General features: G+C 42.1%; 1 protein-coding gene across 1 annotated transcript; it reads right to left on the bottom strand.

Annotated features, from left to right (window-relative positions):
* Nucleotides 1–3,730: 3,730 nt before the first annotated feature.
* On the bottom strand, nt 3,731–10,759 carry insig1 (insulin induced gene 1). Its single transcript, XM_061239588.1, has 6 exons — nt 10,567–10,759; nt 9,974–10,317; nt 8,783–8,907; nt 8,476–8,642; nt 7,721–7,820; nt 3,731–5,527 (listed from the first exon to the last, which is right to left on the bottom strand). The coding sequence occupies exons 2-6, from the start codon at nt 10,305–10,307 to the stop codon at nt 5,498–5,500; spliced, it is 756 nt and encodes a 251-aa protein (XP_061095572.1). The 5' UTR covers nt 10,308–10,317; nt 10,567–10,759; the 3' UTR covers nt 3,731–5,497.
* Nucleotides 10,760–13,183: the final 2,424 nt, after the last annotated feature.

Here is a 13,183-nt window from a genome sequence, read left to right as displayed (position 1 = left end):
AGCGCCACTTGATGGCCGGGAATGAAGTCGCTGAGGATCCCTTTGTCTCCTACGGAAACAGACAACAGGAACGGAAGAGAGGACTAGAGAGGCTTACAGAGGGCTTCCCTGTTCTCCATGCTGCCCCACTCCTTAGCCACTCAGCGAACAACTGATCTGCATTTAACCTCACGTTACGACCACACACCAGTAATTTAGTTTGTTATATCTCCACTCAGTTTGTCTCTATTTAAATATGAGCATTAAAATATGAGCATATGCTGCCTTTGTAGTACTGATACAATGGGCTTCATACTACTATATACTGTATGTCTTCAGTCTTATATTATAATAATGTAAGATATTTTAATTGTTAATAATGAAATTATAACTGCTGCAAGACCTCAGATAGATAGTAAGTAAAACAATGTGATAGGTCCATTAACCTAGTTATGCTCCTGAAGGCTTTATTTTCACCCCGTGTAAAAGCCCCAGTGATGGCATAATAAAACTTGAGAGCTTTTGAAGACCCCTAGAGGAATCTACCTTCTCATAGGTACCATCGTTTTAGAACACATCTAGCCAGGAATTGAGGACAATAGCTGGCTTATTATTTTTTGACATCGAAATGTTTTTTGTTTGTTATTTTTGAGTATATTCTCTCTCACACATGCGCACACATACTTGGTAGCCACTTTATTAGGTACACATATCTAGTATTTTTGTCTCCAGGACAGAATTCAACATGGTGCTGAAAACATTCCTGAGGGATTTCGGTCCATGGTCGATAGGGCCACACGCCTCCTCCAGATCGTTCCGTCCCAAATTCATGAAGCAAACCTCCCATCCCACCCCATTCCTAAGGTGCTCTACTGGATTGAGTTGTGGAGACTGTGCAGGTCATTGGAGTAAACTGATGTCTCTGTCATGTTCACAGATCCTTTTTGAGATGATGCAAGCTTGGAGATGTGGCACGTTATCCTGCAGGAAGGACCCATTTGAGAAGGTAGACTGTGGCCATAAAGGGGTGAACATTGGCAGCAACAATGCTTCGCTATGCTGTGGCATCCTGCTGATGCGCAATTGATATCAAGGGGCCTAATGTACTATATGTATCTAAGGTGTTTTTCTGGCCCAAACAGGATTTTTATTGAATGGACTGGCCAGGGGGCAGCAGAGGGCAAATGTTCTGCGCTGTTTTCAGAAGTGTAACGGGTATAGTGACGTTCTTATGACAAAACTTTGAGACAAAGCTAATGCTTAGGAGGCATTAAATGTCAGCGGGAGTCCCTTCGCATGCCGTCGCATTCTTGGGTGTTTGCCCTACTTTTTCGTAAATTATGTAGGCTATGCAATGCGGGTGGATCATGAATTAAAGTTTCAGCCCCCCAAATTCTTCCTAACTTCAGCATACAAAATTCGATCGTGGTAGCCAGTCGTGACCTCACGATTCCAAACGTGGATTAAATGCGCTTCTTGGTGTTGTAGTTGCGTATTCGTTTGGACTGGTCAAATGCGGCATGTAGCTTAGCTACCAGTCTGGTAGATGAGGCCCATGTAATGACTTTACTAACCTTTTCCAGCGGAGTCTTGGATTCAAATTCCCGTCTCTGTTTCAGATCAAACGAGCGCGCTGGTGCCCGGCCAAAGAGCGCAGTGGACCCGGGCTCCCATGACCCAGACAAGCGGGAGTCTAAGGACGGCTACGCGATTGAAATACTTCCTCCATCCCTCCGTCTGGAATTCCACCAGAGCAGAGGCGTAGGGTGACGCGAAGAGACAAATCGTAACCGTGCCTGTCGGCGTTATATCTGCGGTGCGAGGACACGCGGGCGAGAACAGACGCTGTCGGGCTCCGGCACGTCCGAGGTTGGAAGCACTTACCCCTCATTAAAAGGCCGGACCAGATCGCGCGCCTGTGAAATGGCGGAGGGAGGTTTTCCTTGGCGGAGGGTGTCTGAAGGAAGTCCTGGTGGAAATTAAAGGGGTTAGGACCCGAGCCAATAACGGCGGTCCTCTGAAGGGAGGACATTGTGAATGCAGCAATGTGGAGCTCTGGACCTCTGCCTGTTGGAAACGCTCCTCTCCTACGAGTGCTGATCTGGGCCTGAAAATTGGCCCGGCTCCCAGAAATTTCAGTGCAAAAGGTTAACTGTCAATCCCCTGCTAGGTATAAATAGGAGACTGCTTTCCAGAAGGGAACTGCCTGCCAGAATAAGTAGAGACTAAGGCTCAGACAGTGATTCTGGTGACATGCTGGGTGTTGTCTTGGAGAGAGCAGGAGCAGAATATATCTAATAGGTCTTAAGACGAACATTGTCCTGTGGAACCCAACTTAATTTACAGCTGTCACATACATCTGTGTATATCTGTGAAGAGTATAAAATAGTCTTTCAGTGCATCCACTGGTAAAATGTGCATTAATTGTATTACTGTCCGTTGCCATGTATCATGTATTTATATCATCAGAGTATAACAGTTTTGTGGTTGTTACTGTATTTTCAGACATTAATGGAAGAATACAGTCAATGCATACTAAACAACTTTTCAGAACAAACAAGTTAATTATTTACTAGCTTCAGCAGCAGGAGCCCCTGTCTGCAGGTATTTCAGTTTCATCTCGAAATGTCTTCATCTGAGCTACACAACATTTAATTCCGCTATCACTAATTCAGTCCATTAATGAGAGCATTGGGATCAAATCTGTTATCGTCATAGCAACGCTACATCATTCAGTGAAACATAAAAAAGCTGGTACCATTACACTGCAGACGGTATTGCCAGCTACAGAACATCACATCAACACTTCCGATTGTACCTTTCCGGATGAACACTGTAAATACATTAGAGGTGTGATTGTTTGTGTTGTGTTCTCCCCACCGTGCCCGTTTCCCTGGTTTCAGTCACGCCTCCGTGCACAGCACACAGCTGCTGGGGTTCCGCCCTGCGGTCCTCACACCCACCAATCCACAGCCGGGCCCCCCTCCTCCGTGGCTCCGCCCCCCCGCCATGTCAGCTGGCAGGAAGCAGGAGGTCAGCCGCCCTTTCCCCGGCCCTCTGCACAGCGTGGCACTGCGGAGAGAGGCCTCGTCAAGCCCCACGTCCATCGCAACCTGACTGGCACAGTGGGAGGGGGGCTGGGGGGAGCAGGTGGGTGAGGACGCCCTTGGTCTGGTCATATCCGCCTGCACCGCCACTGTGACCAGTTCACTTAAAGAAAACAAAAAAAACAGCATATTTCATATAGATAGCCTGGCACATATGTGATGGTTTAGGGAGAGAAATGTTACCCCCAATATTTTCATATGAATTCATAGTTAGACTAGCTTGTATACTTGTGAGACTTGATGTTTGACCAAGCAGAACGAGATAATCCAGCAGTGTGCCCTACACCTATGGCTTGGCTTATTCATTTTTGAATCAGGATTTCCAGGGCCTTAACACTGACACAAAGCCCAAGTCAAAGGTGTACACATAGGCCCAATGTTTCTTAACACACACAAAAAAAACAACCTGGATGAGCCTTGAATTATTTTTCAGAGCGATCAGTTTTCTTACATGAATGAACAATGAGAGAAGACCTGAAAAGCTAGACACAGGATATACATTTACTTTGATGTTTAGATTTTTATACTATTTATCAACTGTAACATGTAATAAAATGAATGTGTAAAAATATGGATGCATTCATAACCACTCATATTCCATGTACTGTATGCTATACAGTGGGGGGAATACAAAAATCACTCAGTGGCAGTCAGAATGTTTTTATTCATCTTTTTTTTTTCCACTGGAAGTCAAGGTAATAGAAATGATACACAGCTGAAAAGTCAATGAATACACACACACACTCACACTCTACACACACTCTACACATTAAAAAAAGGTGCTTCATAAGCCATCTCCTCAAAAAAAAAAAAAAAAAAAAAAAACAATACAAAAGAAAAATAAAGCTTTCACTCTTTCGTCTACCTGAGCTAAGGCAGGGTCAGGGGTCAAACAGAGCTGAATGCACAGCACGTCTGGTTTACGTCTCATCTGTGTTGTCACACAATTTTGCTTTGCTTCCAACACTTCCAAAAACATTCGGTCAGTCTTTCAAATGCAAAGTAATTCCTGATATCAGTTTCTCCTGTTCAAAATGTGGCTATATGGGGAGAGAAAGCATGATTTTGACACAGCACGATTTGTGTTTACAGTGAAACGGATCATTGGTACATTTAAGAAGTAATCATTTAGGAGCAGTGACGATTTAAAACACCAAGGAACCTCTGACACAACTTCTTTAGTTTTAGGAGACACAAAATAAACACTGGTGTTATTGCTCAATTTATATCAGTACTGCATATGCTTCTGAAGATGCTTACTTGTAACAAATATCAGAAGTAATAAATATGAAAGAATACAAGGCTCAGGTGTATAACTGATTGCACTTTAATCATCTAGACCCCAAACTCGGTAACTAGGTCTAGCATGGCAATACCATTATGATTAGATAGAGAAGCAATTATATGTATAAGCGATATACAATAAATTATTTACAAAAAAAAACAAAACAAAAAAACTCAACTTAAATAGTGACAAATGCACTCATTTCTATAATACAAAGGCAATCACAGATTGCAAATTTTTGAAGGCTCTGCAAATATGTCATGTCCTCCCCTTAGTCCGCGCACACCAGCATCCAAATACAAATTCAAAAACATTAAAAGAAAGTGAGCTATGAACAAACAAGATAAATCAGTTTGTTTATAGAATTTTGATCCTAATTTAGACTCATCGTTTAAAGACAAATCAAATACTTGTTTTTTCCCACAAAAAAGGAAAAGGCATTCCGGAATCTAGCCAAATCTTACATTTTGACCAGGTTATTTTGGTGTATGCTGAACTGCCTTGGTTTTTTTCTTCTTCTTGTAACCAAGAAATGAGCCCCACTGATATTTTTGTGTAATACTCCATTTGGTAATTATTTATTTTTCCTATGGTGTTTGTACTGAAGCAAATGTGGAGGAGGGTTTAAGATCTTTCAGACATTTCTGCAAAGCCCTGAAATCTTTCCCTTTAGTGGACAATTTGCACTCATGCAAAAAAGCACACATTGTAGCACCTTCTTTTTTTTTTCTTTTTTTCCACACCTATACTTAATGCAAAAAGGCCAACGTTCATTCTTACACAGTAAAACTGAAACCAGTTAACTTTTCGCCATAGAGAATCAGAGATTCTCTATGATTGTGTTGTGTCCTGTAGGGCAAGCTGGACCAATGACAACGGTGGACAGAGGAACCTTTTGGCCACGAGGAAGTGCGAACCTCCCCAAAAGTATTGGCACCTTTCTCCGACATGTCCGGACCTTCTATTCATTTAAGAAAAGAACGGGGTAAAATCAGGAGCAAAAGATGAGCTTTCACTTGAATGTCTCTCAGCAGAAATTATGAAATCTGAGGTCTCAATGTTCAGGTTCTCTGCATTGGCACTGCAAATCTCTTCCTTTTTCCTTAGCCATCTTCTCTTTCTTTCCCTAGTCACTGTGAGGTTTCTCCATACTGCCCTACAAAGAAAAAACAATAAAATGCATTAGACACATTATCCAGACATTGATTGATACAGATAGATCGTCTTAAGTCACGTTGGGGGGGAAAAAAACATTGTTAGAAAATCTGGCCAATATTAATGCTCAGATCCAACCTCCAAAGCATATGGAATAATAAATAACTCTCAATAAGCCACACAGCAGGTGACTAACATAGAAATTGTATGTTATAGCCTCCCTAAGCCCTCCATGTATAAATATGGCTATAGCTGCAGCTATTTATAGCTGCTCTGAAGATAGACACAGTAAAATTTGATATCCAAGCTATTTCAGCTTTTGAGTACTTGACCTAATGGGGCCATCTCTCAAGGGTTTTATCACATCACATTATTTTACAGAACATTTACGACTACAGCGAGCATGTTATACAGATATAAAACTGCTGGTGACCCATAAGCATAAGTTACCCCATAAGAGTTCAACCATGTCGAAAAGACTGTAATGCCAACTCTCACAATAGTAAGAGATGCTCAATTCTGTAAATTACCACTCATGACTGGCTCATTAACAGGTAGCTCAATTCTTAGAGCAGGATATTTTATCTGGGAACACAGTACACAAATAGTGCATTAAAGAACAGAATTCATCACACGACAGGTAGTCACGAGGAAGAAAAGTATACACTCAGGGCAAATATGTTATGCAATCAATTCAGCAAACAGAGCAGACAGTGAATTAAATGTTACCTCTGCCTTTTCAGAAAAGAACAAGACTATGACGACTCCTGCTAACCTTGCAAGTTAGATTAAATGCCTATTTTTATCCAGACATATCTGGCCTACTAAACATTTCTGCTGAGTAGGAATGTTACAGAAAGAAAAAAGGGACACTTCATGAATTAGTATTATTCTACAAACTATCCTTCAGCTGTGCTCAAGGGAACATCATTGGCATGTTCCATCTTTTTCAATGGGGCTTGAGGGTTAGGACAATGTGTGTTGTGTGCTGTGTGCTACATGCATCTGGGGGGGCTGGATGGGGGTATGAGAAACTCTGCTTTTGGCAGAATGCTGCCTCATTGCTCTCTTGGAGCAGTATGGAAACCCTTCCAATCTCCAGTACTCCCCACATCTCATTGCACCACAGTACTCTTTCAGCCAATCACTGTATCGCACCATGACAGACTGGCATCTGCTCTTGAGTACTGCATACGCCTGTGGGCTCATCTGCATCATGCCACAAATCAAGACAAATACCTGAGACCTGCAATCCAGCTAGACCCAAACACAGCATGCACTGTTACCACAGAGCCTACATATAAACAAATACTCCAGCTATTCAAAAAGAAAAGGACATTCATCAGTATTCTGAGGAGGAAATATCCTCGCTATATTTCACATTCAAAAATGTCCCAATATCTGTTGCATCTGTTATTTTACTGCAATGAGAACACCACTGCCAACACCATCCAGAAACATAATCCTGCCCCAGACTTCTCCCAACCCTCCTGTGTCACCTAACTTCAGTTCAGCTTCTCACTCCAAAATAGTATTTAAGGGCTTTGCTTTTCCTGTAACCACTGATGGAATGCAGAAGTGAATACTTCCAAGTGAGTGACAAAAGGAGAAAAAACGTATTACGTTTTATTTGCTGGAAAGTTTTTCAGAAGGAAGAATCCAAAACAACTTGAATGGCAATCACAGGGTCTTAATCTGCTCACCCAACCATGAACTTTGGTGCTGAGCAACTGGCCATGTGTGCCAATATCGCAAAACCCATGACAAACACTAAAACAACAGCCAAAGCAACTCCTGGGAAACAAGGCTGGAAAGGCTCAGTCTGTCCCTCACCATGAAAAAAACAAGCTTAATCGTCTTTCACAGCTTCATTGAATCAAACAGTACACTGAGTCAAATGTCCTTCTAAGGAATAAAGAGTGTAGTACACAGACTCAGTTGCCGGCACTGCAACATGGCACATGAATGGTACATGAATGTCTCCGATGTTTGGTGTGGGAAATCTACCTCTACCAAAATGACACAAAATGATTGTGCTCCATAAAATTAAGTAATATGGAAGGAAGAACATCTTTGACCTACACAAATTTTTCATCTCAGCATCACATTTCTACAATAAAAAAATACAATAAAACAATTTGCAAAAGAATAAGTAACTGCTGCTTTAACACAAATGGCCAGAAGCAATCCTTACCATAGCTAGTTGGCGTCCGATATTTCCGACAGTGACTCCGCCGGAGAAGAATATGCATGGCAGCCATGAACGAATGTACAGAAAATCTGGTGATGTGTACCTGGAAAGCAGTGGGAGAGAAACCACAACAAAGAGAGATTAAATAAGATGCAAACACAGATACAAACCAACATGAAAGTCAAACATACAAGTGTCAAGACAACTTTAAAATTCATGATAACTTAAGCAGTCTCCTTGCAGAAGCCCCCGGGGACAGTACATTACATTTTAATGGTGAAAAACCAAATAGACTGCACTCCCTCCCAGTTGACGGAAAACTGAGGGTCTTTTGAACAAGCCTTTTTGTCGACCGCTAACTGAAGCCTGCCTCTTGCTGACACTGCGGGAAGCTTTTGAAGTTCCGCCAATCCAGCCCACCAATCCAGGTAGGAGGGCTGATAATTGGGTATACTATACATACACACATGGGCTCTACTGCTCAAAACAACAGCACTCTCACTCATCCTTTTAATGCGCTTGTTCAACTTTGACAGCAATAGTATTTTTATTTATTTTTAAATAAAGCTTTGACCTGAGACATAAAAATGCTGCAATGTTCTGAGGTGCAACAAACACCACTCCTGCAGTCAGAGGTTTGCTCTGTCTAACATGGCATTGTGGTCACTGAATACAAGGAGAAGATTATTTAATTTATAAAGTACAAATACCAGGCATGAAAACACCAAAATAACAAAATGATAGCCTAGCTGACTTACTGGTAGACACCATTGTAGACCAGGAACTGTGTAATGAGAGTGGCAAGAAAGGCAATGGTGAGACCAAGCCCAAAGCCACTTCTGGACCGGTCAAACGTCCACCACAGCCCCAGGGAGAGAGCTCCCAATGTGAGGGAGAGCTGGACATTGTTGGCAAAGTCGAGTTTCTGTGGATGAAAGAGTTAAGGGAAACAGATGTCTCGCTCTCTTTTTTTCTCCTTTCTCTTGCTCTTGCTCACACACACACACACACACACACACACACACACACACACACACACACACACAGCTTTTTTGGAAAGGATACAGCACTTGCATGATTGATGCCAACAAATACTGCAATGCATCGCATGACACTGGCCCACTCCCTCTTGAACTTGTGCGGCTCTCCCAAATGGTCATCAATGCATGGGTACAACAAACCAACAACAGCTGCAGAGAAAGGAAACAGACAGGTTAACGAATATATCTGGACAGGACTATGTGCCAACATTAAACACATGTGCTGAAGTTAAGGACCACACTAATGCAACAAATTAGTTGTTGTGCCCGGAAATTATTTTTCCAGTTAACATCAATTTTCAGGAGCAAATTCTCATAAAAAGGGAGCACTGTTAGTAAAGCCCAGTACCTGGAATAAATTACCAGGTGTTTGTATTTCTAGAAAAATATGTTAAGTGTTCTAAATGCATACCGTTTAACTTAAATACATGCTTTAATGTTTATCCTATGTAAAAGGCTAGACATCATAAGCTAAAGTTAAATTGTAAAACGGTTCAAAACACAAGCAGCGAAGTTAAATGCCATATTGTATCTGTCGTCCTACTTTCTTTGTTAAAAAGACCCCCCCCTCCTCCCAGTTAGTTCAGTGGGGGATGGGGGAATGTGCTTTATTTATTTCATTCCCATCACACGACTTCCTTGTTTCTCTTTTTATTCAAGTGGCATGTTCGAGGTAACAGCCAATTAGCTGCAGCCTCAGAAGCTCACCAGTTGTCTGCGCAGCCAATGAATGAAACGCACACCCGGAATGACCCTTTCAGTCGGGCTGTTTCCAGGGGAGTGCCATCAGAAGGCGGTGGAAATACTACGCTTTGAGAAGCACCGCACAATACACCAGCCAATCCATACACGATTAGTTGGCTTATATAAGAACCAAAACAATAACAGCAGAAGGCTTCCACGTTTAGCTAAAACAGACTGTTAATAATGACTGTAAAAGTGAATACATTCTATATACGTGTAGCCTACACAAATGTGTAGCTGGCGTTTTAACCATTTCGGTCGTTTGCTAGTTGGATTGCTGGCCAGCTATTCATGTCATACGGGTCATTATGATACTAAACACACTTATTTTTAGAGTAATTTTTAAGTAATCGATACTTCAAAAGTCACAGAGCAACGTTAGCAGGCATTACGCTGTTAGCATGCTAGATGAGCGGCACGCAAGCTGACGAACGGCAACAAGCTAGCAGCTAATATTAACTAGGCTACTTACCAGCAGCTGTGCCGCAGCAAGGTGGTATCCACCATGCCGACGAAAAGAGCGTGGAAATCACCTCCTCTGGGAATAAGGTGACATTTCTTTGTATCTGCAGCAAGTTCAGAACCAAAGCCAGGAAAACTCCCACGGTAAAAAGGACGATACCGCGCCTGATTAAGTTAGCAGTTCGTATGCTGTGGAGGGAGCCGTAAGCACTGCTGAGAATGGTTGTGATGATGGTCATCATTTCCCTAACTTTAGATGCGAACCAGCTTGCACTTGAAATATTCTCAGACTTCACCCTTGTGGAACAGGAACAGCTCCAACAGTGTTGCTCTAGTCTTGGCATTTGGCACTTGCTAAATAGGAAAAAACAGGATACCTTAGTCACACGAATGTCGTCGCTTCACCAGGTCACATCAGATATCTAGTGCGGTTACATCAAATTATAAACGGTTAGCTAATGTTACAAAAAGACCAATCAAATTAATCGATAAAATCCACTAACAGTTACACTTTAAACACTGTGGCTCCATTGTGAACATCAAGCATATACCCAATGCTACAGAGCAATCCGTTAATTTTAGCTGTTAGCACATTAATCTTACCTTGATCCCCAAACGACTTCTTTACTCAATAGAAATAAGAGGAGCTACCGTGCTTATTCGCGTCTCTCAGATGAATGAACAGAAAGCTAAGCGGTTCTCTCTGCTATCACGTTCTGTCACATCATCATTTGGAGGTTTTTTGCGCTGCTGCTTCATTCCACTGCACAGACCTCATACCACAAGTGCGCTTCCTTTGCAGAAAACAATCGGTCTGGTGAGTTGTGTCGGCCAATGGAAACGTGGCGGGCGATATGACGCGAGGACACACCACCGCCCTCCTTACGCAGGACAAACAGTCTGCTTCTTTGCCCTCACTGATGTACACAGGTTTTTGAGTGGGTTTTTTTTTGCACTCGTGTCAGCGTATAGTTACCATTTTAACGTATAGTTACCATCTGGAACTGCTGTGTTAACGGTCCATGTGTGGCAGTGTTAAATTGGCCAATTTAAATTACAGATACTGAATGTCTTCAGGCAAATATAATAGTAGCCTAGTATTACTACTATTGCCGCGGGCAGCCATTGTAGAAATCATAATAATCATCACCAGTAAGATCTTGGTAATCATAATAATACAGGTTATATGCTTAATATTGTGTATACAATTTTGTAGTTTAGTGTCATTATGAGATTAACTCTACTCCACTAAAGTATTGTAGCTGCTAATATTATCATTAGACTATCTGTCACCCAGGCCCCGTAGTTAAGGGAACATGGCCCATGGTCATTGGCCCACATTGCAAAGGTTGGTCACTTCAGGACCTGAGGGAACTGCAAAGTCAGCTCTGAAAAATACCTATAAAGTTCCCTTTTAAATCAAGTGAAATTTGATGTCAGATGCAAAGAATTGGCATGAGGCAAGTCTTATAATCAGACAAGCGGATGTCCTAAAATCTACATAACACCCTCAGTCTAGTTTGAGATAAGATAAACACTGAGGCCGTAAGTCTAGTCTGTCTGTGAGTATATCCAAAACAGACGTTCATGCTCGGTTGAATTACATGCATGTGCTCGTTTAGGTTCTACAAAAACATTGAGCAAGATATTATTTGCAAATCAAAGGAGAAATATTGTTTTTCAGCCGTTTGAATGATTAATAACCCCTAAAGGCATATTGTAATGCATTCAATCATTCTGTATAGACAGGCCCATGTTTTTGTACTCATGTGACTCCATAAGTGGTGATCCAATCCTACATATGGCTTAGCTAACCAATCACAGCCAGTCATGCACATCTGTTACCCCACCCAATGTAGTCAACCTGTCAAAATGTAGGTCAGGCCTGCAAAATATTTACAAAATGAACCCTGACATAAACAACTTTGGCAGTCTGCAGTAAGAATGTACTGTGCACTTCAGATTGTTTTTCACGAGTCTTTCAGTAACACAGATACATATATTAGATCAGTAACAATAATTAATGGTCCTTATCTTTGTTTCTGTTGCACAAGCAAGGTCACTATAGTATTGCGACACCCCAAGGGAGAAAAACACAGAGCTTAATACCCATAGATTTCTTCTACAAAGTGGGCTTTCTAGTGCCAGTTGAAATGCATTTATACACAGAATTCACGAATGTATAATGAACCCTGCTGGCACATATCATCAATACATTTAGCTATTCACTGAAACTGATGCGTAGCCGATATTGTCTTGCCTGTGAAACAAGGTGTGCACCAATGCCTTAGAAGTGTATGTGTGCAATTTATTATAGTCAAGTCCCTGTAAACACATGAGTATTGTGACATCGTCATAGTACCTTTAGCTAATAACACGAACGGCCTAGCATTATTTGTATCTATTGAGACTGGTGTTGAAATTGGTATAGCTGAGGCAGTAATAACTCCTGAAGAAGGACTTTGTTATCCTGGTGTGACTGCAATTCTCCAGGACACATGGAAAATGATTTTAAGAGTGAATGGTCTCCTGGTGCTTTATTGTGTTCCACTGTTTCTGCTTTCTCTGTAAAGTGCAAAGTGCTTTGAGACTACAGTGAGACTCCCAGGAAAGGTTTCACTTTACATCACCTGACAATTATGGATTTTTTTTTCCAATTTGTGAATTTAATTTCAATTAATTTTCTGAATTGACTGAACTGCAACATAATTTGCCCAGTCCTTGGAGTCAGTACTACCTACGGCGCACACCTCCGGTGTGTGCAGTTGAATGCGAGCGCACATTTGAAATGAGATCAGTTGCTTGCAGGTAGGACAGTGGGGAGTCTGTACTTGCCTCATGGGAGTTGATGCAGGAGCTCTCCTGACCAAGGCTGATGTGTGGTGGAGGTAGGCAGAACTGACAGGCCCTTTGGGAAATGGCTGTAAGCGACCCCAAGGTGTGCTGGAGTGAGCCTGTGGCAATCTGTGGGAATCTGTCACCCTCTCAGAGCCGCGTAAGGTAAACGGACGAATGGGTTTCATAACCTGCTGCACGCAAGTGACAGATCTCCAGGACCGCTGGATCAAAGTGCAGCTGGTCCCTGTGCCTCCATTTTGAGTCATTACAGGTGGTACGTGTTCCATAGCACTGTTAAAAGGTCATAGGTAGAGCCGCGGTGGCGCAACAGGCTAAGATGCAGCAGACTTGCGGTTGCAGTTTTCTGCAGTTGCACACCGGG

The sequence above is a fragment of the Conger conger genome, chromosome 4, assembly GCF_963514075.1.
Source record: "Conger conger chromosome 4, fConCon1.1, whole genome shotgun sequence".
NCBI lineage: Eukaryota > Metazoa > Chordata > Actinopteri > Anguilliformes > Congridae > Conger > Conger conger.
The sequence above is the reverse complement of the archived record's forward strand: the minus strand, read 5'-3'. Positions and strand labels throughout refer to the sequence as shown.

Excerpts from the sequence above, each read along its gene's own strand:
- insig1 (XM_061239588.1), bottom strand. The coding sequence starts at position 10,307 with ATGCCAAGACTAGAGCAACACTGTTGGAGCTGTTCCTGTTCCACAAGG. Across the intron at positions 8,908-9,973 it reads TTGCTGCGGCACAGCTGCTG|CTGTTGTTGGTTTGTTGTAC; the intron begins GTAAGTAGCCTA and ends CTTTCTCTGCAG. Across the intron at positions 8,643-8,782 it reads GCATCAATCATGCAAGTGCT|AAACTCGACTTTGCCAACAA; the intron begins GTATCCTTTCCA and ends TTTCATCCACAG.